General features: G+C 33.3%; 1 protein-coding gene across 3 annotated transcripts in view; it reads left to right on the top strand.

Annotated features, from left to right (window-relative positions):
• Positions 1-25033, top strand: part of TRIQK (triple QxxK/R motif containing) — a 342742-nt gene that overhangs the window by 40973 nt on the left and 276736 nt on the right. For all 3 annotated transcript variants that reach the window (XM_045050082.1, XM_006943299.4, XR_006592646.1), the window contains exon 4: positions 9708-9789. In XM_045050082.1, the coding sequence (XP_044906017.1) occupies positions 9708-9789 (82 nt within the window). The remainder of the gene's footprint in view (positions 1-9707; positions 9790-25033) is intronic.

The raw sequence follows: 25033 nt of genomic DNA, 5'->3' as shown, positions 1-25033 counted from the left end.
CTCTAGAGACCCAAGTCTTTCTTCTGAGATGCTCAATTCCAGCCAGAGGGACTGGGATTTTTTCATTTTACCCAGGCCACAGCTCACTCCTGAGAGACCTGAGTACTCAATGCAGTTTAGAGATAACCTTCTTCAAGACATTACACATTCCTGTTATCTTTATTTGCTGTCCAAGAGGACACATTGGCCATTTGTCTCCCCTGAATACTTATGACCGTATTATTCTGAGGCTTATTTTTATTATTTTTAATGGACCAACCTCTCGTTATTCTCTTCCTTCTCTCTGTTATACTTTATATCCTTGAACCCTGTCCATCTTCAAGCACTACATCAATTATTACTTTTACCTCTTGACGTTAATTGAAACCTGATACCATTTCCCCAAAGCCTTCTTAAGTGGAGACTCTTCTTTCTTTAACTCTCCACACACCTGGGGATCAAAAGTCTGGTGGTTATCTTTTTATTTTCTTATTGCCACTTCTAGTTCATTTACTTTTCCACGTATATAAAAATAAACAAGATAAATGAAACAAAAAACCCAACTCCTCTGTAGTTCATTCCCTTTGACTGTAGTACCTACCCTTGACGTCTCTTTACTCCTGTTAACTGTGGCCACCCAGGTCACTCCTCTGTCATCCTGACTTAGGGTCTTTCCACCTTAGCCCAAATCCTTCCACCATCCTGGGTGCCTTCACTATCCACATGTGTAATGTACTATCCTGGCCTCTCATTTCCTTAACTTGTCTGCCATATGGTTTTCCTATTACTTTAGTCACCCTGGATCATAACCTGCTTCATTTCAGTAATAACACCAATCACCTCATACTCTCTATGAATAAACATTAGTTCTCTAGTCAAAGAAACTCAAGCTCTTTTATTCTCAAAACTTTGATTATTTGACCTCATCCAAATCTTTTAAGTCCAAAAATCGGTCCGCTTTCTGCTTAACTCTACATCCCCCTGCTGTCTTCACTTCCTTCTCTAGCTTTAGACACCATGGCACATCACTTTACCCACTTTTTATAGTATCCTAGACTTTTCTGCCCCACTGCCCTTCTGTCATGCCTCTCTGGGAAAACCTAAACTTTGCTTCATCCAGCTGTCTACCCTTTCCCCAAACCAGCAGCGAGCAGCTAAGCACTCAGCAAAAAACATGCTATTTTCAATCATGTAGTTTAATGCGACCAAGGATTCATGGTTACCAAATTAATTCAGTCTCTTAATGTTTCTCATTAATTCTGTTTTCCCTGGACAGCCCTTTCTGTTTTTCCCCAGCATCAATTCCAGCCTCTGTGGTCTCAAATCTCCAAAGTCCCTACCTTCCATTTCACTCCTAGGAGACAGTGTACCTCTTACTTCATAGTGTGAACGTGGAGCTGCCCAGTGGAGCTTCCTCTAATTCAGACTCTGCCAAACTTCACAAGAGGTATTCTCACCTGCCCCCCTTCCCTCTTTCCTGTTAACATGAAACAGGTCGTTTGCTGTGATTATCAGTTCAAGTGTGCACTGAGTCCTATCCCGTCCTGCCTACTTGAAAAGCACAATCATTTTTTATTTTTTTCCTGCCTCTTCACCACCTCCCTCCACTGGCTCCTTCTACTTATTATTTAGACTGACTCAAATTTCCCTCTGCATTCAAAAACAAACAAGCAAGCCCTCAAGAGTAAAACAAAACAAAGTATATATATATATATATATATATATATATATATATATATATATGTATATATATATATACATATATATATACACACATATATATGTATGTATATATATGTATATATATATGTATGTATGTATATATATATATGTATATATATATATATAAATCTTCCTTAACCTCTCCCTTGGTCTCTGCATAGTATCCCCTTCCTTTCCCTTGTTTTATTTTTTTGTAAATTTTTTTAATGTTTATTTTTATTTTTGAGAGAGAGAGAGAGAGAGAGAGAGAGAGAGAGAGAGAGATACAGAGGGGGAGGGGCAGAGAGAGGAGACACCGAATCTGAAGCAGGCTCCAGGCTCCAAGCTGTCAGCACAAACCTGATGCAGGGCTCTAACTCACGAACTGTGAAATCATGACCTGAGCCGAAGTCTGAGACTCAACCAACCGAGCCACTCAGGTGTCCCATTTTTCCTTATTTTATAGTAGATTTGTCTATACTTTCCATGTCTACTTTCTCACCTCTTACATATTCCTTAGCCCATGGGAAGTAAGTGTTTCAATGAGTGTTTCAGGGAAGAAGCAGGGGTCATCATTGTTAAATGATGTTACCAGGGTGTGTAAAACTGATGAATACTCCTTTAATTTAGGTCTAAAGGAGCCGTTGCTTCTTTCACTCAGCATAGTAATTTTGAGATTTATCTCCATTGCTGCGTCTTACCAGTATTTTTTTTGACCGAGTAATATGTATTACTATGTAAATCAATCTTTCTTTCTTTCTTTCTTTCTTTCTTTCTTTCTTTCTTTCTTTCTTTCTTTCTTTCTTTCTTTCTCTGCATAAATAAGCCACAGTTTATCAGTTTATCTGTTGATCAACATGGGGGCTATTTCCAGTTTTTGGCTATATGAGTAAAAATACTATGAACATCCTTGTACAAAGCTTTTTTGTGGGCGTATGTATTTATCTCTCTTAGGTAAACACCTAGGAATGGAATTGCTGGTAGTTAACTTTGTAAGAAATTGCCTATTTTCCAAAGTGGTTGTCAATTTACACTCCTATCAGCAGTGTACAAGAATTTTGGTTGCTCCACAGCCTCCCAATATTTTGTAAAGTGGGTATCATAATATTTTAATTTGCATTTTGCTGATAACTGATGGTGTTGAGAGCTTTTCATGTGCTTATTTGTCATCCATATATCTTCTTTGGTGAAGTTTCTGTTCAAGTCTTTTGCCCATTTTTGTATTGGGTTGTATGACATATATTACTGAATAGTTCTTTACACATTCTGGAAGCAAGGTCTGTTTTCAGATATAGATTTTCTGAGTATCTATAATTCACATTTATTTTTTCCTGGTATCTTTTGATGAGCAAAAGCTAATTTACATCCTTTTTTTTTTCTTTTTTGCCTTTATGATCTATTCTGTTTGTGTTCTTTTTTAAAATTTTTTGCAAGTTTATTTTTCAGAGAGAGAGAGAGGGCGCAAGCACAAGTGGGGGAGACAGAGGGAGAGGGAGAATCCCAAGCAGGCTCCATACTGTCAGCACAGAGCCCCATGTGGGGCTCAAACTCACAATCCATGAGATCATGACCTGAGCTGAAATCAAGAGTCGGATGCTTAACCGACTGAGCCACCCAGGTGCCCCATATATTGTGTTCTAAGAAATATTCCCTTGTCCAAGGTTGTAATAATAATCTCTTTTTTCCCCCCTAGTAGCTTTATTGCTTTAGCTCTTTTATTTAGGTCTGTAATCTATCCTCAATTTATTTGTGTATGTGATATGAGATAGGGGCCCAATTTTTGTTTTGTTTCCTTACAAGGATATGCAACTGTTCCAGCAGTATTATTTATACTGTATTCATTTTAGTTCCATCATATGGCTGAAGGGTGAGTCCCAATGACTAAGATTCCTTTCCTGGAATATGACTTTTGGGGTTACACTGCCAACTATCTTACGGTTACTTACAAATTTTTATGTCAGTGTTGGCAGGTGATCAGGATTTTAGAAATCACCTTTGCACAGTTCAAGTTTTGACATATTCTTTCTGCAGCTATAAAGGAAATTAATTTGGCAAAGGGAAGATGTGGTCACTTGGATCTCTGAAAACATTAGGAAGACCACTGATTAGTTCTTTAGTTTTATATAGTAGGAATTTATTCCTGCTTATAATAAATTATCTCAGTATTACATTTAGGTCAAAGTATACATTGTCTGCTTGGATGCTCTGTCACACTTTGATAGTCTCCCAAATGACCTATTTTTTTTTTCATGTCTTTAAGTGTGGAGAATTCTCTCTAGAGATCTGAATTACATGCCCTTGCTTGAAATAATAAAACATAGATTCCACAAGTGGGGGAATATGGAAATAACATTTAAAGTACATTTCAGAGCATGGGTAAATTCATGAAAATGTGAGTGAGCTTGTCAAAATCATGGAACTAAAAGCTGAGTTTGATAGTGCACCAGAACATGGGTAAGGGACACATGACAACTTGGGTTATTGATGGTTTTTAAATGTTTTTGCTTTATATGGGAAATGGGTTATTATTTGGATAACTTATATGTTACTTATGTAATCAGCTTTGAATTTTTAAAACATCACTCTGGAAATAATGAATGCACCAGATGAGGGACAAATGCATTCTTTATTTACTACTTTGTTCATCCCAACATCTGGCATAAGATTGTATTTTCATGATTGGTTCCCAATTCTGACTCAGCCATAACTAAACATCTTTTATGACTATTTATAGTGTCATACTTAAGTAAGATTTTTTTTTTAAGTAAGGGTCTTTTAGCCTTAAAAACTGAGATTATTATTTTTTCTGTGGTCATGGGTTGAATTTTTTTAATAACCTGTGTTTTGATCTGTATTTAAATGTCACAGTCTGGAATGAATGCTCCTTCTGGAAGCAGAGACATATGTGAAGGTTTCAGGTTCCTTATTTCTTTACTCGTTCTTTCTGGATTTCATAAAAAAGGTATAAATGAGCAATAAAATAACTTCGTTGGAATGCGATAGAATATTGCACTACCTTTGTTTGTTTTTAAAGGTCACATATTGTACTTAAAAATACGTGTGGCAAATTGCTGTGTAAAATTCAGGTTAAGAAAGGATATGAAAAACAAAAACACTCTCTTTAATCTGAGAAGTCCTGAAGAGTGTAAAGTTTTAATTAAATACAAATTAATTATGAAATATTTTAGTATGCAATTTAGGTATTAAATAAAATTAGCATTTTTCTTCCTTAAGTATGTGTTATCAAGTTTCAAGAATGTTAAAAACTTCTCTGATGATTTAATCTGAAATCATTCCTACAGCAAAATTCATAAATAATAAATATTATCTTATTAATCCATATTTTAGTTTAGCTGGGTCTCAGAGCAAGTTAGTTCCTCAGGGAATGTGGTGTTCTTTATAAAAGAAGGTGATGAGATGTAATCTCCAAGGAATTAAATTGTGAAAACAATCTCGGTATTGTACATGCTAATATAAATCTGTTATTCCCTTTCCGCATCTATCACAACACATTTTAAATTGTGGCTGATCTTGTATGCAAATAGCTGTCTTATTAGAAATTGCAGCTCTGTGTGCTCATGTCTCCCTGGATTTCTTGGGAGTTTGCTATCTAACCATCAAAGCAATAGAAATGAATGATGATTGCTGCAAGGCTTTGAAGAACAAAGAAAAGTCAGAACGTTTTAGAGGTTCTAGATGTCTGAGGCATTGACAGTTTGCACCATACACATGAATGGGTATCTCTTTACATCATTTAGAATAGCCTCAATGTGTTTATTAGAAAAGAAAATATTTTTCTACCTTCTTGTGTTTGTCACAGCTAATAAATGTAGGGCATTTGTGCGTGTGTGTGTTCTCTAGGCCTTTTTTGTTTGTTTCAACATTTGGTAAAATTTTATTTTGCTTGAAGAATAGAATAGAATACATAAAGAATGGAATAATTTCAAAGAATAAAGGTTTAATTTTTGAAATTTTAGTTAAGGATTATCAGTCACTAAAATAATTAGGAACAAAAATTAGGAACAAAAATCAAACTAGCTCCTCTCTATTGTATCTCTTAGGTTGAAATTCTTTTAAAGTTTTTATATTCATAGGTTATATAAACGTAAAATGTATCTATTCACAGAGTATAAGCCTTTATAAAAATATAGGGTATCACCAAAAATATTTTGGTATTGCTTTGTTTATTTAAAGTACAATTTAAAAAAAGTAAAATCTAATTTACTTTGGTGGGTAGATTTTCTTTATGGATCCCTTACTTTTTTTATTTACTACAGGTAAGGAATGAATAAAATACTGGCCTCTAAAGTGTTATCTCTGTTAGGATGTTGGTTTAAATGACCAGGAAGGAATTAAGGGAAGCATAGTGAGTGACCATTTGGGTAGCTAGGCTTAGTAATTTGCTTTTTAAAATTTAAGCTATTCCATGAAGGCAACAGACAAAACTAAATTGAAGGGGTAATAATGCCTCGTGTATGTATTTATTTAAACCAACTTCTCTCCTAAAATGGAGTGATATTTTTTCTAGCCCCACATAATCAAGATTAAAATAACTTGACTCCTCCTTGCAATTAATAAATGCAAAATACTATGCAAATGGTTGCTATATGAATAAATTATAATATATCTATTGATATTTTTTATGATGCTTGTATTAATGTTCTGAATAATCACAAGTGAGAATATAGGATTAGGTGATGTCTTGGTTTTAGTTCTGAAATTTTAAAGTTAAACCACATGGTGTATGAGAAGTGAAGACTTTATTTATTTGACTTTTTGTCTTACCTTGCACATTCCTAAATATTACCATAGTATTAAATATGAAGATTATTATGGATAGAAAAATATTTTTTAACTGAATTTATGTTTTTACACATAAGTGGTAATTATTAATTTGGGGATGCCTTTTACTGTGTTATGGACCACTGTTACGATTGTTCAGTGTGACCATAAATATAAATAAACAATACAGTTTGATATGAACAGATTTCAAAGGCATTTGGCATTTGAGAACCGTAATAATGCTCTTTAGGAAAAGTACAGTTTAATAATTTATGTGACGACATCTATACATACTTGTTTTAGTTAGGATGATACTACCTACTGTCACAAACAAATATAAAATGTATAGAGGCTCAAATGCTGCAGTGATTCCTGTTGTCACAGCAGTGTGAAAGAAGAAAATAAGTTACTTGAGTAGCTTTCCTTCATGCAGTCATTCAGGATCCAGGATGTCATAGGCTCTGTCATCTTCATCAGATTATTTCCAGTAGCACCCTGGGGGCCGTCTCCATTTCAGCCAGATGAATGAGAACACATGGAAAATTTTTATAGGTTAGTTCTAGAAGTAGAAAACTCTAATTTATCTATTTTTTTTGTTGGCCGAACCTCAGTCACATGCCCATAGCTAGCAGCAAAAGGAAAATTGTCAAGTGAGCTCAGGGGAAAAATCAAAAACAAAAACAAAGCAAAAACAAAGGTATACATATATTTTAGTAAGCAGCCAGCAATTTTTCCTATAGTCCACCATTCTGGTCGTGAAATAGCCATGCACATCCTCTTTGCTGCCTCTTTAGTAGGTTGATCTTAAAGCTTCCCACTTACTGTATCCGCACAGAGTCAAGGATCAAGCCAGTGCACAGTTCTCCCTCTTAGGTTGGAAGGTGGTTCCTTGAAGTTTACTGACTATGAAATTTTCCTAATGGCAAAGCAGAGGATAACTGCTTCATATCTCCTATAATCACTCCCATTTAGAAAGGGAAGAATGGGAAGGGTGAGAAATACAGCAATCACTGACCCAGCATGACCATGAAACCTGCTGTGCACAAGGGTGCATGAGGCCACTGAGAAGGTCCATTGTCCCAACAGAAATTTCTTGCTTGGATCCTAATTATGGTCCTTTTACAGAAGTTCCCTTGCCCATTTTTTCTATGGCTCTCCCTTCTGGATGGTTCTCCTTCCAGGTCACATATGAAGAGGATGTTACAAATCTAGAATTTGCCTTCCTTGGGGGCTGCAATCTGTTGGTTTAAGTTTAGAAGTCTAGGAATTGATTTTCATTCATATACCTTTTTTAGACAAAGTTGGTTTCCTTGTAAATGTAATTCCCTCAGATTTTAGTAACCTTCTTACCATTTCTAGTTAATTCCATGTGACACTGCAATTTCTTTTCCAGACATCTGCTTATTTTCTATGTTACAGAACCCCTGCACTTCTCTGTTTCTACCCAAATACTGGCTGCCTCTGTGATCTGAAACAATAGGTTCAGGTGAGAGGGGAACATCCCAATGTTTTTTAACTGAGAAGTCTTTTTTTTTTTTTTTACATTTATTTATTTTTGAGAGACAGAGAGAGACAGAGCACAAGTGGGGGAGGGGCAGAGAGAGAAGGAGACACAGAATCCGAAGCAGGCTCCAGGCTCTGAGCTATCAGCACAGAGCCCTACGTGGGGCTCGAACCCACAAACTGCGAGATCATGACCTGAGCCGATGTCGGAAGCTCAACAGACTGAGCCAGACAGGTGCCCCTAACTGAGAAGTCTTAATGGGCCTTTATTCTTCAAAGCCCTTCTCACTTTTATTTCTTGCCATTTGGCTTTTAGAAGAATTTGACTTTTTCAACATTGTTATTCCCCAAATTACCAAGCTCGTTATCATTTTATATTTTTGCTTATGAATTGACCAGTTCTTGTCTGACCGCATCTTTATTTTGTAGTTCCTTATTAGAAACAGCGAGGAGCAAGTTCCAGGCATCATTCAGGGAACAATTAAGTCTGTAATAAATAGACTTCACCAACATATATAAATTCTCAATCACAATAGAATTTCATTCCTCTTTCAGCAGAGTATTATGATGGTAAACAAGTCAGATAGAGTATCCTCTTCTACCACAGGCTGACCAAGGTACTATGTTCTCAATATGTACCCTTAAGGTTTTTTGGGGGATAATTTACATTCCAGCCAATTGGAAGGGGAAAGATAATGCAGCTGTGACAAAGGAGATTTCTAATCTTCGGGTTTGGGAGTGACACATAGTACTTCCATTCATATTCTGTTGGCAATTACTCAATTATATATTTGAAGTGAGGCTAGGAAATATAGTTTAACTCTGTGCCAGGAAGACAAAGAATTTGGATTTTGGTGAGTAGGGTGTAATCTGTGCCACATACATATTTTTTTAAGTTTTCATTTAAATCTAGTTAGCAGTGTAATATTAGTTTCAGATCTGGATGTTAGTGATTTTGGCACTTTGATACAACACCCGGTGCTCATCACAAGTGCACTCTTTAATCGCCATCACCTATTCTGCCCATCCTCCCACTCACCCGCCTTCTGGTCACCATTGCTTTGTTCTCTATAGTTAAAAGCCTCTCTTTCTTGTCACCCCCTCTTTGCTCATCTGTTTTGTTTCTTAAATTCTACATATATCTGCCACATATTTAAATCCAATAAAAATAATAAGGTTTGAATGTTGTGTTGTGGATTAAATCAAACAGTGCATATAATGTAGTAAATGGTAGTAGTTTATACTGTTTTCAGAAGGAGAGACAGCACTAGAACTCAAATTTAGGCACTTTTGTCAACTGTGTCATGCTTTTTAAAACAAAATGTAAAGTGTCTGAGATTCAAATATTAGTTTTTATTTTGTAACATGGTAGATAATTGGAAAGAAACATTATGCCAATAGCATGCCTACAACCCCCACCTATCTGAATGAACAGTACATGATTTTCACATTTACAGATAATACTCTCTAATAGTTTGGTTTAATTGAGTATTGATAGTACTTGATAAAAATGAATGTTACCGAGAACAAATAATTGGGAAATTTAATTACCAGCAATTGTATCCTTGATAATTTATTTGGAAGATTTTTGCGTTCTTTATTGATATCTAAAGGGAATAAGTCAAAGACATTTTTACCCATTGCTTTAAAACTGAGTTTTATGGAATAAATTATTCCTGAAGTTTGTAGATAGTCCTTTTGATTTTTTAGGACTTCATCATAATTATTTTCTTTCTTTGCAGCAGGCATTTTGGAGATCAAAGATGGGTAGAAAAGATGCCTCCACTGTAAAACTTCCTGTTGATCAGTACAGAAAGCAAATTGGTAAGCACTGAATTCCCTTTGATACATTCCTGTGAATTAAGATAAAGAAAAAATCAATTATGTGTGATATTAAGAAAATAACCTTTCCCTAATACATATGATACGCAGAATATGAATAATGAAGGACCATATAGTTTTTAAAGAGCAAAAAATAAGTGCAGTCCTGCTTACCAATAAAGAAATACACTTTGTGTACTTGTGATTTTTCTAAGCTCTTATATTTTTTATTAATTTAATAAAAGCAAAAGTACATTGTATTATTATTCTTAAGGGTGGATGCTCTTATATAGTATTTTTTTTATTTTTTTATTGTTTATTTATTATTGAGAGACAGAGAGAGACAGAGCATGAGCATGGGAGGGACAGAGAGAGACACACACAGAATCTGAAGCAGGCTCCAGGCTCTGAACTGTCAGCACAGCGCCGGACGTGGGGCTCGAACCCACAGGCTGCGAGATCATGACCTGAGCCTAAGTCAGACACTTTACCGACTGAGCCACCCAGGCGCCCCAGTATTTATTTTTAACATTATCATCTATTAAAGCATTTATTTTTATCCATCTGAAAATTTTTAATTTTGTTGACTGAATGGCAGTAATTTGATAAGCTTGAAATTCTTCTTTAAAATTTTACCTTAATAAAATGGTGGACTAGAGAAAAGTCAACTCATCAACTTAAAAATAATAACAGAAAGCTTATCTGTTTTAGACTGTGCTCTAAATGCAAGATTTTCTACCCATTCTTTTCAAGATTACATGAAGTATTTATAAAAAATTACCTACATATGAAGTCACAAAGTCCACTCAATTTTCAAGAATCAGTATCCTACAACTAGAACTTTGAACAAAGTGTAGTAAATTAGAAATAATTTAGAAACAAATTCCCATCTTGCACTTTTTCTTTTTACCTGTTCCTACTCATTCCCACCCATTCCCACTTCTTTGGAAATAAAAAAAGTAATAATTAATGAAAACCTCTTCTAAATAACTGAAGGATAAACAGAGAAATTCAAAGAGAAGTCAGAAAATAATTTGAAATTATTCATACCAAAAGAGCAAATACCTATTTCATAAATGTGATATATAAGGTGTACTCCATAAAGATATTTCTATAAAACAAAAGAGATGCAAAATGAAAAGAATATTTAGAATATATATAACCAATGAAGAATTTATATGTAGAAAAATAAAGCCCTACTATAAATAAATAAAGTACTTTGGAAGCCAGTAGTAAAATGGGTACAAAACATGAAGAGGCAATTCATGAAAGAGGAAATCTAAATAGACAAAAATAATAACAAAACAAACCACTATTACAATAAAAACTGAAATCAAGAGTCTTGTGAGGGGTGCCTGGCTGGCTCAGTTGGTTAAGCATCTGACTTTGGCTCAGGTCATGATCTCACGGTTTGTGGGTTGGAGCCCCATGTCGGGCACTGTGCTGACAACTCAGAGCCTGGAGTCTGCTTTGGATTCTGTGTCTCCCTCTCTCTCTGTCCCTCTCTGGCTTGTGGTCAGTCTCTCTGTCTCTCTCTCTCTCTCCCTCTCTCTCTCTCTCTCTCTCTCTCTCTCTCTCTTTAAAAATAAATAAACATTAAATTTTTTTTAAAAGAGCCTGTGAAATGATCTAACTCATCTAACTGATAGATAAAAGCAAATTAAAAAACAGTGTTTCTAACTACATTCATTCTTCACTTTTAGGATGTTAATAAATCGTGTGGGTTGTTATGTTATTTATGTGTTTAAAAAGAAGGACTAACTTATCAGATTGAAGTCTGATCAAATGGGATGTGCTAACCACATAAAGAGTAACTATATAGTGGATCAATTCACAAACTCTTAAATATACAATTCTTAGAATTTTGACAAGTGTATATACTCATGTAACTAGAAATGCCAATTTTAATAAAAACATTTCCGTTTTCTCAGGTGTTTCTTCAGATTTGCTTCCAGTCATTCTCTACCCACTTCCATATGCAACTACTGTTTTGATTTCTATCACCATAGATGAGTTTTTTCTACTAAAAAAAAAGGCCTTCTAAGGCTTTTACTGAAATTGAATTTTATCTAATGATCAATTTTGGAAAATAGACGTTAAAAATTCAAAGTCTTCTGTTTTATAAACATGGCATATCTTTTGTTTTATTTAATTCTACTCATATTTATTAGAGCCAAGGAAGAATGAGATACAGTAATATAATTGTGAGGCCTCAGCCTGTTCTTACACTAAATTGTTCAGAGGGTGCTGCGGTGTGTATTATATTCCCACACAAAGTTCTCTTTCCTGTGTTACTTTCTCTTGAAAGTATAAGCTACACAAGACCCAACTGTCTAACCAGGTTCTTGGGAGATCCATGAGAAGTGTTAGACTGGTTTGTAAACCAGACTGGTGCATGGATATGAATTATCCTGTGTGTACTTTGGAAATACAGTAATCATAATCAAACACAAGTAAAGTAGTGAGGGTATACTTTTGTTCACTCTTTTTACGGATAATGCTCTGCAGTCTTCAGATTCTCAAACATATAGTACAGGATATTATAATATATATAAGTTTTTTTGTAAAGACAAAGAAATGAAATAGAAGAGATATTGACTAGTTAATTAATATAAACCAATTAGTTAAGATTAAGTAATTAAAAAAAAAAAGATTGACTCATTCAAGGATTTTCTCAAGGAAGGATTTTCTAATTTTCTGTATCAGAGTTAAGAAAGTACCATAAGCCTGAGCTCATACTAATGATGATAAATCTATCACTGGCACTGTCCCCCCTTAAATGGAGTGCTATGCAAATGTTTCCCACATCCTATCAAAAATGTGAGGAGGGAATCAAGCAGCTAAAATTATTCAATATTTCAGTATTGGTGGTAAAAAAACAAGTATCAATAACAAATCAAATGAGTATTATAGTAGTTTTTTTAACATTGAATTTTGTAAATATTAAAGTTATCAGTAAGCTAATTTAATTACCAGTTAATGAACATTCGCAAAGAATAGCGGCATTATGTATTTTCAGTGTTCTCTTATTACTAAATCTCATTTATATAATTTTTGTATGGTCACTCAGTAATGGTGTTTGGTGATACCAGTGCTGTTGTTTGAGTGATGGTTTTAGTATCACTGCTTAATATTTATCTTCTGCTAAAAGTTTTATCTTTTGAATTATGTACTAAATGATAGTGATTAATGGCTTTGATAAAAGCTTTCTTTAAATATTCTTTGCTCAGGTAAGAATCAAATGGACTGGCATTGTGACTGGAAACACCTTACAGATACTGAATCTTCACATTAAATGGACAGGGTTTTAATTACTGTAGCATGATCTTGAAATGCGTAGTGAACTGAGATGAAATAAACTTCTTGCTTTCAAGGCAATAAACCTAATAAAAACTGAATATTCTGAAATATTGCTGACTAAAAGGGGAAATAGTTTAGATGTTATCATTTCTTCAGATATAATATTGTAAAATTAGGTAGTAAGATTGCCTAATGTCACATGCATTATTCTAGAGATAAGTTATTTCAAAATTGGAAGAGAATTTTAAACATTGCTTTAACAGGTGTGCCTGGGTGGCTCAGTTGGTTAAGCATCCAACTCTTGGTTTTGGTTCAGGTTATGATCTCGCAGTTTCGTGAGTTTGAGCCCCAAATCGGGGTCCATGCTGTGCTGGCAGTGTGGAGCCTGCTTGGGATTCTCTCACCTCCCCCTCTCTGCCCCTACCCCACACACTCTGTCTCTGTCTCTCTCAAAAATAAATAAATAAACAAAAAACCCCACATTAACTTAATTAAGATATTTTCTAAATATATGTTATTAAGTATATCAGGCAAAATAATATTTATGTGCTAGGTAAATTATAAAAATATAATTAATTTACTTGTAAATCTCTATTTTCTTATTGGCATATGATATTATAGATTCATTTCTTTAATATGTTCTAGAAAATTGTTAGCCATTGTTTCCTCAAAATATTACTCCAGTTTTCTTCTTCTCTCCTTTTGGGCAAATACCAGAAATTTTATTCTGTGTAATAGGATATGTGCATTTTTAACTGCTAAATTGCTCTCCAAAGTTGCTGTACCATTTTATAGGCCTATAAGCAAGTAAAGTGTTGTCTATTTCTCCATATCTTTTTGTTACCAGGAGACTTAAAATGTTTGCCAATTTCACGCACATGAAATTGTATTCATTCTTTGTAGTTTTCATTGTGTTACTTGCTGAGGTTAATCGTTTCTTGTACTTATTGATCTTTTGATTTCTCTCTTTGTGAATATTTTGCTGCTCCTATTTCCTCTCCTCCTTTCTTTTCCTTCCTTCCTTCCTTCATTTCTTTCTTTCTTTCTTTCTTTCTTTCTTTCTTTCTTTCTTTCTTTCTTTCTTTCTTTCTTTTTTTTCTTCCTTTTTTTGGTAAGTGGACTTTTAATTGCCCTTTCCTTCCTTCCTTCCTTCCTTCCTTCCTTCCTTCCTTCCTTCCTTCCTTTCATCTGTTAATATATATATATATATATATATATATATGTACATACATATACACACACACATATAGTTTCTTGAATGAATTTTGTGATAAAGTTGAATGAAATACTACTGAGTTATTTTTATCTTATTGTATTGAGTTCTTTATATATACTGATAATAATCTTCTAGATAATAATTTTTCCATTATTAAACTTGCTTGTTGTTTTGGAAATACTTTACTTGTTTAATGCTACAGCTTTATAATAAGTCTTGGCGAATGGTAGAACAAGGCCTCTCCTCAAACTTGTCTCAATTATTTTTTGTTCTTTATCCTCTTAGGTGAATTTTAAAATTAACTTTACATAGTCATGAAAAAGGCCACTGATGGCCAAATTGGAATTATATTGATTTATATATTATTTTGGGAAGAATTTATGTCTTTATACATGAAATTCATATCAATTTTATCCTTTTAAATAATGTATAGTCGATATATTCAATAAATTTTCATCATTTTCTTTATAAAGTTATTGAATTTTTTGAGTTAAACAGAAGTGACATGTACTTCAATTTTTTGCTATTATTGTGACTAGAAAATATTCAAGTGGAAATAGAGATATTCTTATTCTATTCCTAACTTTGAAGACAATACTTCGTTTTCATTTTGCCATTATGTGTGATGTTAGTTCTAGGTTTTTGGTACATACTTGTCATTGAGCTAAGGAAATTCTCCTTTGTTCTTAGTTTACTAAGAGTTTTTTTTTTTTCCTTTTTTAAAGTAATGAAGTATGAATGTATGAAAGTAATGAATTTTATTGAAGATTTTTTTCTATTAGAGGAATATTATTTGATATTTTGCTAAATTATATGAATAGATTTTTCTAAACTATCTTTACATTGCTTACTTTGTTTTTATTTTTAAAAATACACAATTGATTTCAGTTTACTAGTAATTTATGATTTTTCTAAACATCCTTTTTTATGAATGTAATTGGCATATGTCTCTCCATTCTCTTACCATCTTTGTTTAGTTTTAGGTTGAAAGTCATACAAGATTTTGATAATGAATTGGAGAAATATACTTCTTATATCCTCTGGGATAGGTTATACAAATTTAGAAATAAAACCTTCTAGATTGTTTATACAACACCCTACCAAAATCCCTGTCTGAGGCTTTTTATTTGAATAGATTTCTAGCTACTTTCTCTCTTCTTTTTTTTTTAATCAATAGATAAAATAGATCTATTAATAGATCGATAGTTTTGAGCCACTCTGGATAACTTACATTCAGTAATAAAGTTGAATAAAAGAATTTCAAATATATTCATATATAGTTGGGCATAAATTTTTAAAAATATTTTTTAAGTATCGGGGCTCCTGGGTGGCTCAGTCAGTTGAATGTGGCTCAGGTCATGACTTTGGCTCAGGTCATGATCTCACTGTGGGTTAGAGCCCCACATTGGGCCCTGTGCTGACAGCTCAGAGCCTGGACCCTGCTTCAGATTCTGCATCTCTCTCTCTCTGTCCTTACCCTGCTCATGCTGTGTCTCTCTTTGTCTCAAAAATAAAATAAACAGTAAAAAATTTTTTAAAAATATTTTTTAAATATCTATCATAGTTTCTATTTTTAATTGATGTTATTTAACTTTATCTTTTTATGAATATTAACTGTGATGTTGAATTTTTTATGTTTTAAAGAATTAACTTTTATTACTATAGATTCTATTATTCCTTTGTCCATAATTTTACTGTTTATAATTTCCTTCATTGCTATTCATCTCTTTCTTTTGTAATTATTTGAGTTGAATGCTTTGCTATTTGCTTTTTAAACTTTTAAAAATAATGTATTCATTTGTGAATTAGATTTTTTCATTGCATTATTGGTATCATTACATTATTTAGAGCTTTCTGAGCTCATATATATTTCATATACTTATGTATTTCATATATATTTATACATTTATGTATTTTTAATTGATTCTTAAACTTATTATTTTTTGTTCAAAGACTTTCAGGGTGATATCAGTTTCTGATATTAAGCTTTTCTCTGTTGCATAATATGTGGTAAATTTCATAAACATTCTGTCTGTGCTTGAAAGGAAGAGGTATTCTCTAACATTAGGATGCACTACTGCTTAAGTTAATTGTGGTGTTCAAATGAATGTTTGAGCTGTCTTTCTGTGAGGAAGGAGAATTAAAATATTTTCACTAAGACTATGGAGATCTTAATTGTCTGTAATTCTATTGGTTTTTGCTTTGTATATTTTGAGGCTGTTTTTATTGCATAGCGTTTCTAAATTTGTATATATTTCTAGTAATTTCTCTTTTTTTATTAAATAATGGCCTTTTTATTTATAAACATGCATTTAAGGTTTTTCTTAGAGTCTTTTGTCTCACGTTAATATTGGTAAATGCCTTTCTTTTGCTTAGTATTCTGGTATTTTTTTCCTACTGCTTTACTTTTGTCTCAACTTTAACATTGTTTTATGTTTTTGATATAGCCTAAGAATCTTTGTTTTTGAACAAGCAAATTTAATTCTATATCATTTACTATGAATGAAAAATCTAGATCTACTTGCAGAATTTTATTTCAAAATTTTACTTGCGGTTTTTCTTTGATGGTCTCTACCCTAACAGCTTTCCTGAAAAAATTTGGACTTTTTTTCATTGTTCAAATTTTGAAAGATTTCATTTCTCTCTGTCTCTCTTCTTCCTTCCTTCCTTCCCTTCTCTTTCTCCTTTCTCTTTGTCTTCATCTTCTTCATCTTCTTCTTCCTCTTCTTGACTTCCTCAGATTATATTTGTGATATATTTGACTTAATGAAAACTAAAGTCTATTAATGTCTTTATTTATCCAAAACTATGTAAAGATTTTTAACTCTATATGATTACTCCTTCCTGTTGTTCATGTTATTGTGTGTATTACTTTGTTTCTCTCATCTTTAACAGCACAAACTCAATTATTACAGCTATTATTTTTAGTTTTAATTACCAATAATTACTTAGATCTAACTTTATGTTGGCTGTTGTTACTTTTTGTATTTCACATCTGCCTTCTGGTGAAGTTACTTTTGCCTTCATGCAAATATCTATTAGTGACAAAAATTTCTCAGTCTCTGTTTATAAGGCAGTATTGCTACATTGTATGCATACTTGAATTATAGTTTAGCTGGGTATGTAATTTTAGGATGATATTTGTATCTGCTCAGAACTTTAAACAATATTGTTTTATTCATTTTCTGTTTCTGGTGTTTCTGATGAGAAGTGTTACAATAGTCTAATTTTAGGTATAGTTTTCATTCCTGTGTTTAAGATTTTTCTTTTTATCTTAAATGTTTTTCAGCTCTAATTTAATGCAAATACTTACTTTTATTTGGTAAAAAGAAACAAAAGACTTAGGATTTGGTGTGCTGCTTCATCCTAAGGATTTTTGTCTTTCTTAAGTCCTAGAAGGATTTCAGTCTCTGATTTTTTTGTCTTTTGAGTAATGGCTTTTCGAGAGTTATTATTATATATAAATTGAGTGTTCATTTACAATATCCATATCTCTTAAAAATCACTGTTATATTTTCTCTCTCTTTAAATTTCTATCCTATTTTGTGTTTGTCATTTCCCAGATTTATCTTACCTTTGATTAGGGCTTACAAATTATTTTTCTTTCTCAATCATTTATTTACTACTATGTCTAACTTGCATCCATGGGTATATAATTTCAGCGACCTTTTTATCATGTATAAAAGATCCATTTGATCATTTAAAACCTCATTCTTTTTTGTTCCATTTCTTTGTCTTTTCCTCTTTTATTATTTTAAACACCAAATTTACATATTCTTTAAGATTCTTCCACTATTCCTTCTTATGGTACCAAATTTCCCATTTATTATATTGGTTTATTGTACCTCATGCTATTTTCTTTTTCTTTCATTTTTTTCAACCATTTTATGCTTTATGTCTTCCTTGCCCTCGTGTGTGTGTGTGTGTGTGTGTGTGTGTGTGTGTGTGTTGTGTATTCATCTTCGGTAGAGGGTCATTTGCTTTTGTTTCTGTTTTCTTCCTCTGTGAGAGTTCCAGCAGTCTGAATTGTGAAATATTCTCACAGAATAGTGTTTAATTTAGTTACTGACAGGAGGGCCTTTATAGATTTGGGACAGTTATTCTAGACTTATTTTTTGGCCTAAGATTCCTGCAATTTGGACCTCACACCTTCTTTTTTGGGACTGATAGGGTTAGGATTTGCATTTCTCACAGGTGACACATCTTTTCTCCACATCCAGAACTTAAAGGAGACAGAAACGATCCTTGCTATTTCCCCAAATAAGTACAGGTTATTTTTCTGTCTTTTTTGTATGGTTTGGTTAATCTTTTGAGGACCTCAACTTTATCCATGTATTTCAGTTTCAGCTCTTTTCTTCCAGTAGTACTGTACATGCCTATGACTTAGAAGCCAATTTCCAATCCTCCTGACATCTAAAACCAGGCACTATCCATCACCCCTACCTCCCCACCCAAGGCTATTAAAGGATATCAGCTAGTAGAACTGCCTGTTTTGCTTTGAGTTTTACCTTTGTCTTCCATTTGAACATTTCCATTTTTACTTTTATTATCATAAATATATGTATATGTGTGTATGTAAATATGTATACTTTCAACATCTGTAGCTTTACACGATGGGCTTTTTACTACTGTTTCTATGTGTTTATGTAAGAGAAGCGTCCACCTCAGCTTTGTCTACCCTATTTTCAAAACTGGAAGTCCTTCAAGCATTTTACTTGGCTGATAACACATACCACTTTCTTTCTTCCTTGTTTTAAGTATATAGACATACATACATATTTTTTGCATCCCTGATGATCACCTCTAATGATAGAAGGTACTTATATTTATTATAGTAACCAATAAAAAAATCTCCCTAATTCTAAGGTAATTAAATTCTGTATACCTTTTGTTTAATCTACTCTGTTCATATTAGTCTTAAGTGTTTTATTTCTCTTGAAATGAGTGTCTTTAACTCACTTGGAAACTTACTGAAATATACTGTTTAACTTTTCTGAAAGTTTGTGTTTTATCTTGCCTGTGATATTTTTTGATGGTTTCCTTTGATTCTATCTCTGTATCCCCCAGGGAACATTACACATAGAAGCTACTTTAAATAAAAAGGGAAGAAAGAAAAAAAAATGTTTGTTTTGGTTAGGTGCAAAATAAGATTGATATGCTTTATATCTTCTACTCAACTACTTTTCTCTCCATACCTAAGCTGTTAATATGATTTTCTGAGAAATTAATTTATATCTTATGAGCAACTTGTTGGTTTATCTTTCTAGCAACCCAAAGCATAGTACTTGTTTCTTAGTACTAAATGTGATGTTAAATGATGGGGGGGGGGTCTTCTGCAATATATGATTAATGTCAAGCTGTTCTGTCAAAGTACTTAAAAAGTATTGGTTTGAGTTGCCTTTATAAAATAAGTTTACATGGATTTTTTGGGGGGAATTAATTTACTAGTTTCCTCCGCTTATCTCAAATATCCCTAAATAATTTTGAGAAAATTACTTTCTGCAATTTTTACTTTTATATATAATACATTATTATTTTTTCTTTAAAAGAATACATGACATCATTTTGTATGACTGACTAAATATAAAGTTGTACTATACCAATGATAATCCACTGGACCTATATATTTTTTTAATTTGTTATCTGTATTTTATTATGTTGCTGGTTTTATAAGTTTTGAATCAATTTGATTAACATTTAAATTATTTTTTTGCCTGTGATGATGCCATTTTTTTATTTTATTCATTTTGCAGCTATTAAAATGCTGATCAATTGTCTACTGAGATAGTTACTGGAGTTTACTCTAGGATTCCATAGGAAAGACTATAGATCCTTGCTTTTGTAATGAGTTTTCCACAGTTATTTGTAGTTTACAATATAGTAACTAAAAATTGTGTTCATATGGCAGGAAAATTATTTTTTATGCCAAATTTTATTGCTCTTTTATATGTAATACAAGTAATGTGGTATGGTAATACCATATGGTAATCATATGGTAAGATGAGAAAAGTAAAATTTCAAATAGTGTTTTGCTTTTTGAGGAAGAGGGGAGGTATTTGAATCAGTTGATGAGAAATTATTGTAAAACTGTTGAAGGAAATATAAGTCTTTACTTTGATTAACAAATTTTATTATTTGTCAGTATTTTGGCATGCTGTAAATAACTCATCTTCCAATAATTCATTTGAGTAATTAAATTTAGATTGCAAATTTTTCTTTTCAAATATTTTGACTCTTATCTCTTTGCTTTTCTATTGTATCTTAATTGGTGTGGTCTCTATAAATGGACAATAAATTATATATCTTTGTTATAGAGATCAGACAGTGAATAGAACTTGGTATTCATCCCAGACAGAATTATGATTGAATGTATTTGCAAGATTAAAGCACTGAATTTACTTTTTTCTAATTAAAGGCAATTAAAGATTTCCAGACACAAATAAAAGACAATGAATTGAGGAATAAGTGTAGGAGCAAGTCCATTTGCAGGTGAAAAGATGTGCCTTTGAAGCAGAACCAGCTGTATTTTCATTGAAAGAATAACAGTTTAGGAAGCTTTTCTGCATGTGCTTGCTTGATAGCATAATGTACTCATAAGCAGCTTATGCAGTATTCAGAAAATAACAGTGCATTAATTTTTAAAGTAGCAAAGGCAGAGGAAGAGCAGTACTGCCACATGATGATAATGAGTGTGGCTAGTGTAATGCCGACTGTTGAGAAAGAAAAAAACAGCAAGCTTCTGAAAAATGAACATTTATAAAACAATAACCAGATATTCACATGATAATGAGCTTAGACAGCAATATCAACAAAGGGCAAAGATGCAGCCTTGTTTCTGGGCTTCAAGTAAAGGAATTGAAAAGCAAAAAGCCCAAAGCAGTTAAGTAATCTATTCTTTCATTAAACTAAGAAAACTCTCGGTAAAACTGTGACATAGTTAAAACTATTTCTTTAAATATGAAATAATTCATGACATAAAATAGGTTTTTATGTTGAATTAAATAGAGCATATAAATTATTCTATTCTTTTCTAAATTAGTGTAATGTGAGGAATAGTATATGACAATATTAAGGTGCCAAAATATTTGTGGTTTTTATTAAATACATGTTTTTGTATCTACTTGTGATTCTTTATAGAAATGGCACCCATGCTAGAGTTAAATATATTTTAATGTACGGAATAAGAAAGGAAATTTTGACACAGGTAATATCTACTGATTAGAAATTGTAACTGAAAATGACTTTTGAAATTATTCTGTTTTAAAATAGCAGACACTACACAGATTGCCTGCAAAGTATATATAAGTAAAAATTATGAATACGTGTGGAACCATTTTTGCTATCAAAAAGCCCAGGTGTAATTTGAAAATTATTTTGCATCAATGTTTACTTTTTAGTTATGATTTCGCTTTTACTTGATATTCATAATCCCCGTTTAAGACTTGGAGCAGGAAATTCTGTTGATTATGTACCATGAATTTTCAAGTATATATTTTCAATCTATATTTAACAGGAGAAATCAGAGGCAGGCTAGTTTGATTTGTTAAAGTTGCTGGAATTGGGAACTAGACATATATTATTAGGTGAATCTTATTCTTCTGTAATTGGAAGCAACTTGATAGGTCATTTTTTTTTTTAAGTATAAGAATGATTAAAATGATCCCAGGGAAAAGTATCCATTCCACTTTGCTCTTCATTTTATTAGAATATGAACCAGAGCATGCAATAGCCATGTTTCTAGAGTGAAACAAGGAATACAAACTGGTGGTGGAAAGGCAAAGTCCTTTCAGAGTCAAGACTGAAGTTCATGTCAATCCCAATTGAACTCCTTCTTCTCTTATCTCCTGGAATAAGTCAATAATCAATCAGTTTCTTGCTGTCTCCCTCTCTCTTTCTTTCTCTTCTTCCCTCCCTTTTTCACTTCCTTCCCCCCCCCCATCTTAGTTTTACATGGTTTCAGGACAGATTTCTGCCCTTTATAATGAAATAATCTTGGGGCGCCTGGGTGGCGCAGTCGGTTAAGCGTCCGGCTTCAGCCAGGTCACGATCTCACGGTCCATGAGTTTGAGCCCCGCGTCAGGCTCTGTGCTGACAGCTCAGAGCCTGGAGCCTGTTTCAGATTCTGTGTCTCCCTCTCTCTCTGCCCCTCCCCTGTTCATGCTCTGTCTCTCTGTCTCAAAAATAAATAAACGTTAAAAAAAAAAATTAAAAAAATGAAATAATCTTGAAAGGATCTAAAAAGATCTTCAACAACCATCCACACGCTTTCCAACCAAGCCTGGGACTACTGTTCTCGAAATCTAGGATCTTGAATGACATATTTTTTATTGTGATTCAGCCTAAAGGAAGAGGAAGAAATATTTTAAAATTCTGATAATGCCAGTCTTACAGAGAAACTGCTTGTTCAGGTTACCATTCTCATTCTCTAGCTGGCTCTGGCCATTGTTATTTATGACTTCCCTCTCCAAAATTCCTTCTGGATCTTGTCCCTAGCAAGCACCTTCTTGTGATTAGTCCTTTACCTTTAATGGTAGCCCAAATCTTCATTCCTAAAGGTTCTGGGTGATTCCTCTATTTATAAAGTTATATAGAAATTTCATTATTGGTCATAATAGTACAAGGGATTACCCCAGGAGTTCCCTAACATCTTTCAATAATTCTTTTGGCCTTCACTATGTATTAGCAAATCATTTTATTCTTGATAACCAGCATCCAATATGCCAGCTGATACTGTGATTCTTCATGTTGTCTGTTTACCTATAGGCATGAAGAATCCAAACTGACCCGGTGCCAGTCTCAGTATCTAATTCAGGAAAAGTAATATTATGCCTTTTCTTAAGTTACTTCTTTTTCTAGGTAAAATGTACAACAAAATGTACTACTCAAACTTTGGCCACTGGGAGGATTTCCAACATAGGTTGTATTTTAGGGCCATCTCCAAGGATAACAGTCCACTTCCAGCTGGTGTCAGCATGTTATAAAGAGCCATCTACAAACATCTTTTTAACTGCTATAATGGTACACCCAATTTTATGGTTTGTTGAATTAGATAACCTCCAATTCATAACTGGTAGCTCTGGCCAGATGGTCCCAGAGTCTCATGACCAGGTAGTCAGTCTCCATCAGAGGTTGGTAGCAATCCAGGAGTTGTTTCTTAGCAGCTGTTACCTGCTGAAGGATGCATGGCATTGTTCCAAAACCCTAGAGACTGCCACTTCTTTTTGGGGGTGACCTGCTAAAGGCTTATTTCTATGTCACAGCTAAAAACACTTCAACCTTCATTTATTCTGCCATGTCATAAACTCTAAGAGGTAGAGTAGCTTGCACAGCAATCTACTGGAGAAGCTTTTATTGTCCCATGCCCTACTAAACATTAGCAGCTTTTCAGGTTCTCTACATATATAAAGTATGTGTGTAGGTTTTAAAAAACATGATAACAGCATGAGCAACCATGTATCCATCATCCAGGTTAAAAATTGGATGTATACCAGTACTTTAGAACCCTCTTTATACCCCTTTCCAATTGTAACTAACACTCTCTGAGCCTCAGAGATTAAGCACTGTCTTAATTTTGTAACAAGTCTGTTTATGCCCCCTAGATATGTCAAACAGTATATTGCTTTATTTTTGAATTTTATATAAATGAAATCATACTCTTTATTATTATGTAATTTGCTTCTATTGAATATCATGTTTTAGAGTTTTATTTTTATTGATGAATTTTGATAATAGTTTATTCATGTTTTATGCTTTATAGCATTCCATTGTATATGTATGCCAACAGTTTTCTGTCTATTCTCTTGGTTTTGATATTAGATCATTCTTAGTTTCTTTTTTTCTATGAATGCTATTCTGAGCATTCTGTGCACATTGTTGGACATGTCTGTTTTTTGGTTCATATGTATAAGAGTTTCTCTACAATATGTAACTAGTAGAAGAATTTTGGATCATAGATCATAGAAGAATGTTGTCAAGTAATGCCAGTAAGTCAGGCTTGTGTCCCTTTCTTAATGGTAGATATAGTGTTAGGTATGACAAGTTGGCCTTTTCTTCTGGAAACAATCCTGACATGCACTAAATCAGTGGACCTCCCCAAAGCAGATTTAGGTGCAAGTTTCTGTATTTAACAGAATGTTCTTTCTTCTCCCTCTTATGCATGTATTTGAATGAAGCATCTCAGACATTTGTCATGTCTTCTCTAAGGCTAACATCATATCATTGTCATTGTTATATATTTTGCAGCAGTGAGGCAGTTAAATTCTCTTGGAATGAGACCATGGCCCTGAGACGGACAGTTCTAGTTCTCAAGCAGGTTTATAAGTATACTGCTGTCCCCTTCCAGGAAAGGCAGATAGTCTCTTGGATCTGTGATTGGAACCTAGAAAAATGCATTGGCTAGAATAATTAGCTATTTGTGACCATGGGTAAAGGATTTTTATGTTCTGCTTGTAAGAACAGTAAGAAAATTCTACCATAAATTTGAATTTAATAGTACCCAGTTCGTCTCTCAAAACCAAGTAGCCAAAGTGAGAAAATAAACAGGTCTGTGGAAATAATCAGTGTGACTGTGTATTTAGTTTTGATGATATAGTCAATCTCTGAAACTTCTTAAGGAATGTACATTTCCTTTGATTTACCATTTTAGTAAGTAAGGGGAGTAATATTTCTACTTCAGCTTTACTTTCAAAATAGCTCTCACAGCACATATCAGGGAACCAAGCTGAAAACGCT

This window comes from Felis catus, chromosome F2 (assembly GCF_018350175.1).
Source record: "Felis catus isolate Fca126 chromosome F2, F.catus_Fca126_mat1.0, whole genome shotgun sequence".
In the NCBI taxonomy this organism is placed as follows: Eukaryota; Metazoa; Chordata; class Mammalia; order Carnivora; family Felidae; genus Felis; species Felis catus.
The sequence above is the reverse complement of the archived record's forward strand: the minus strand, read 5'-3'. Positions and strand labels throughout refer to the sequence as shown.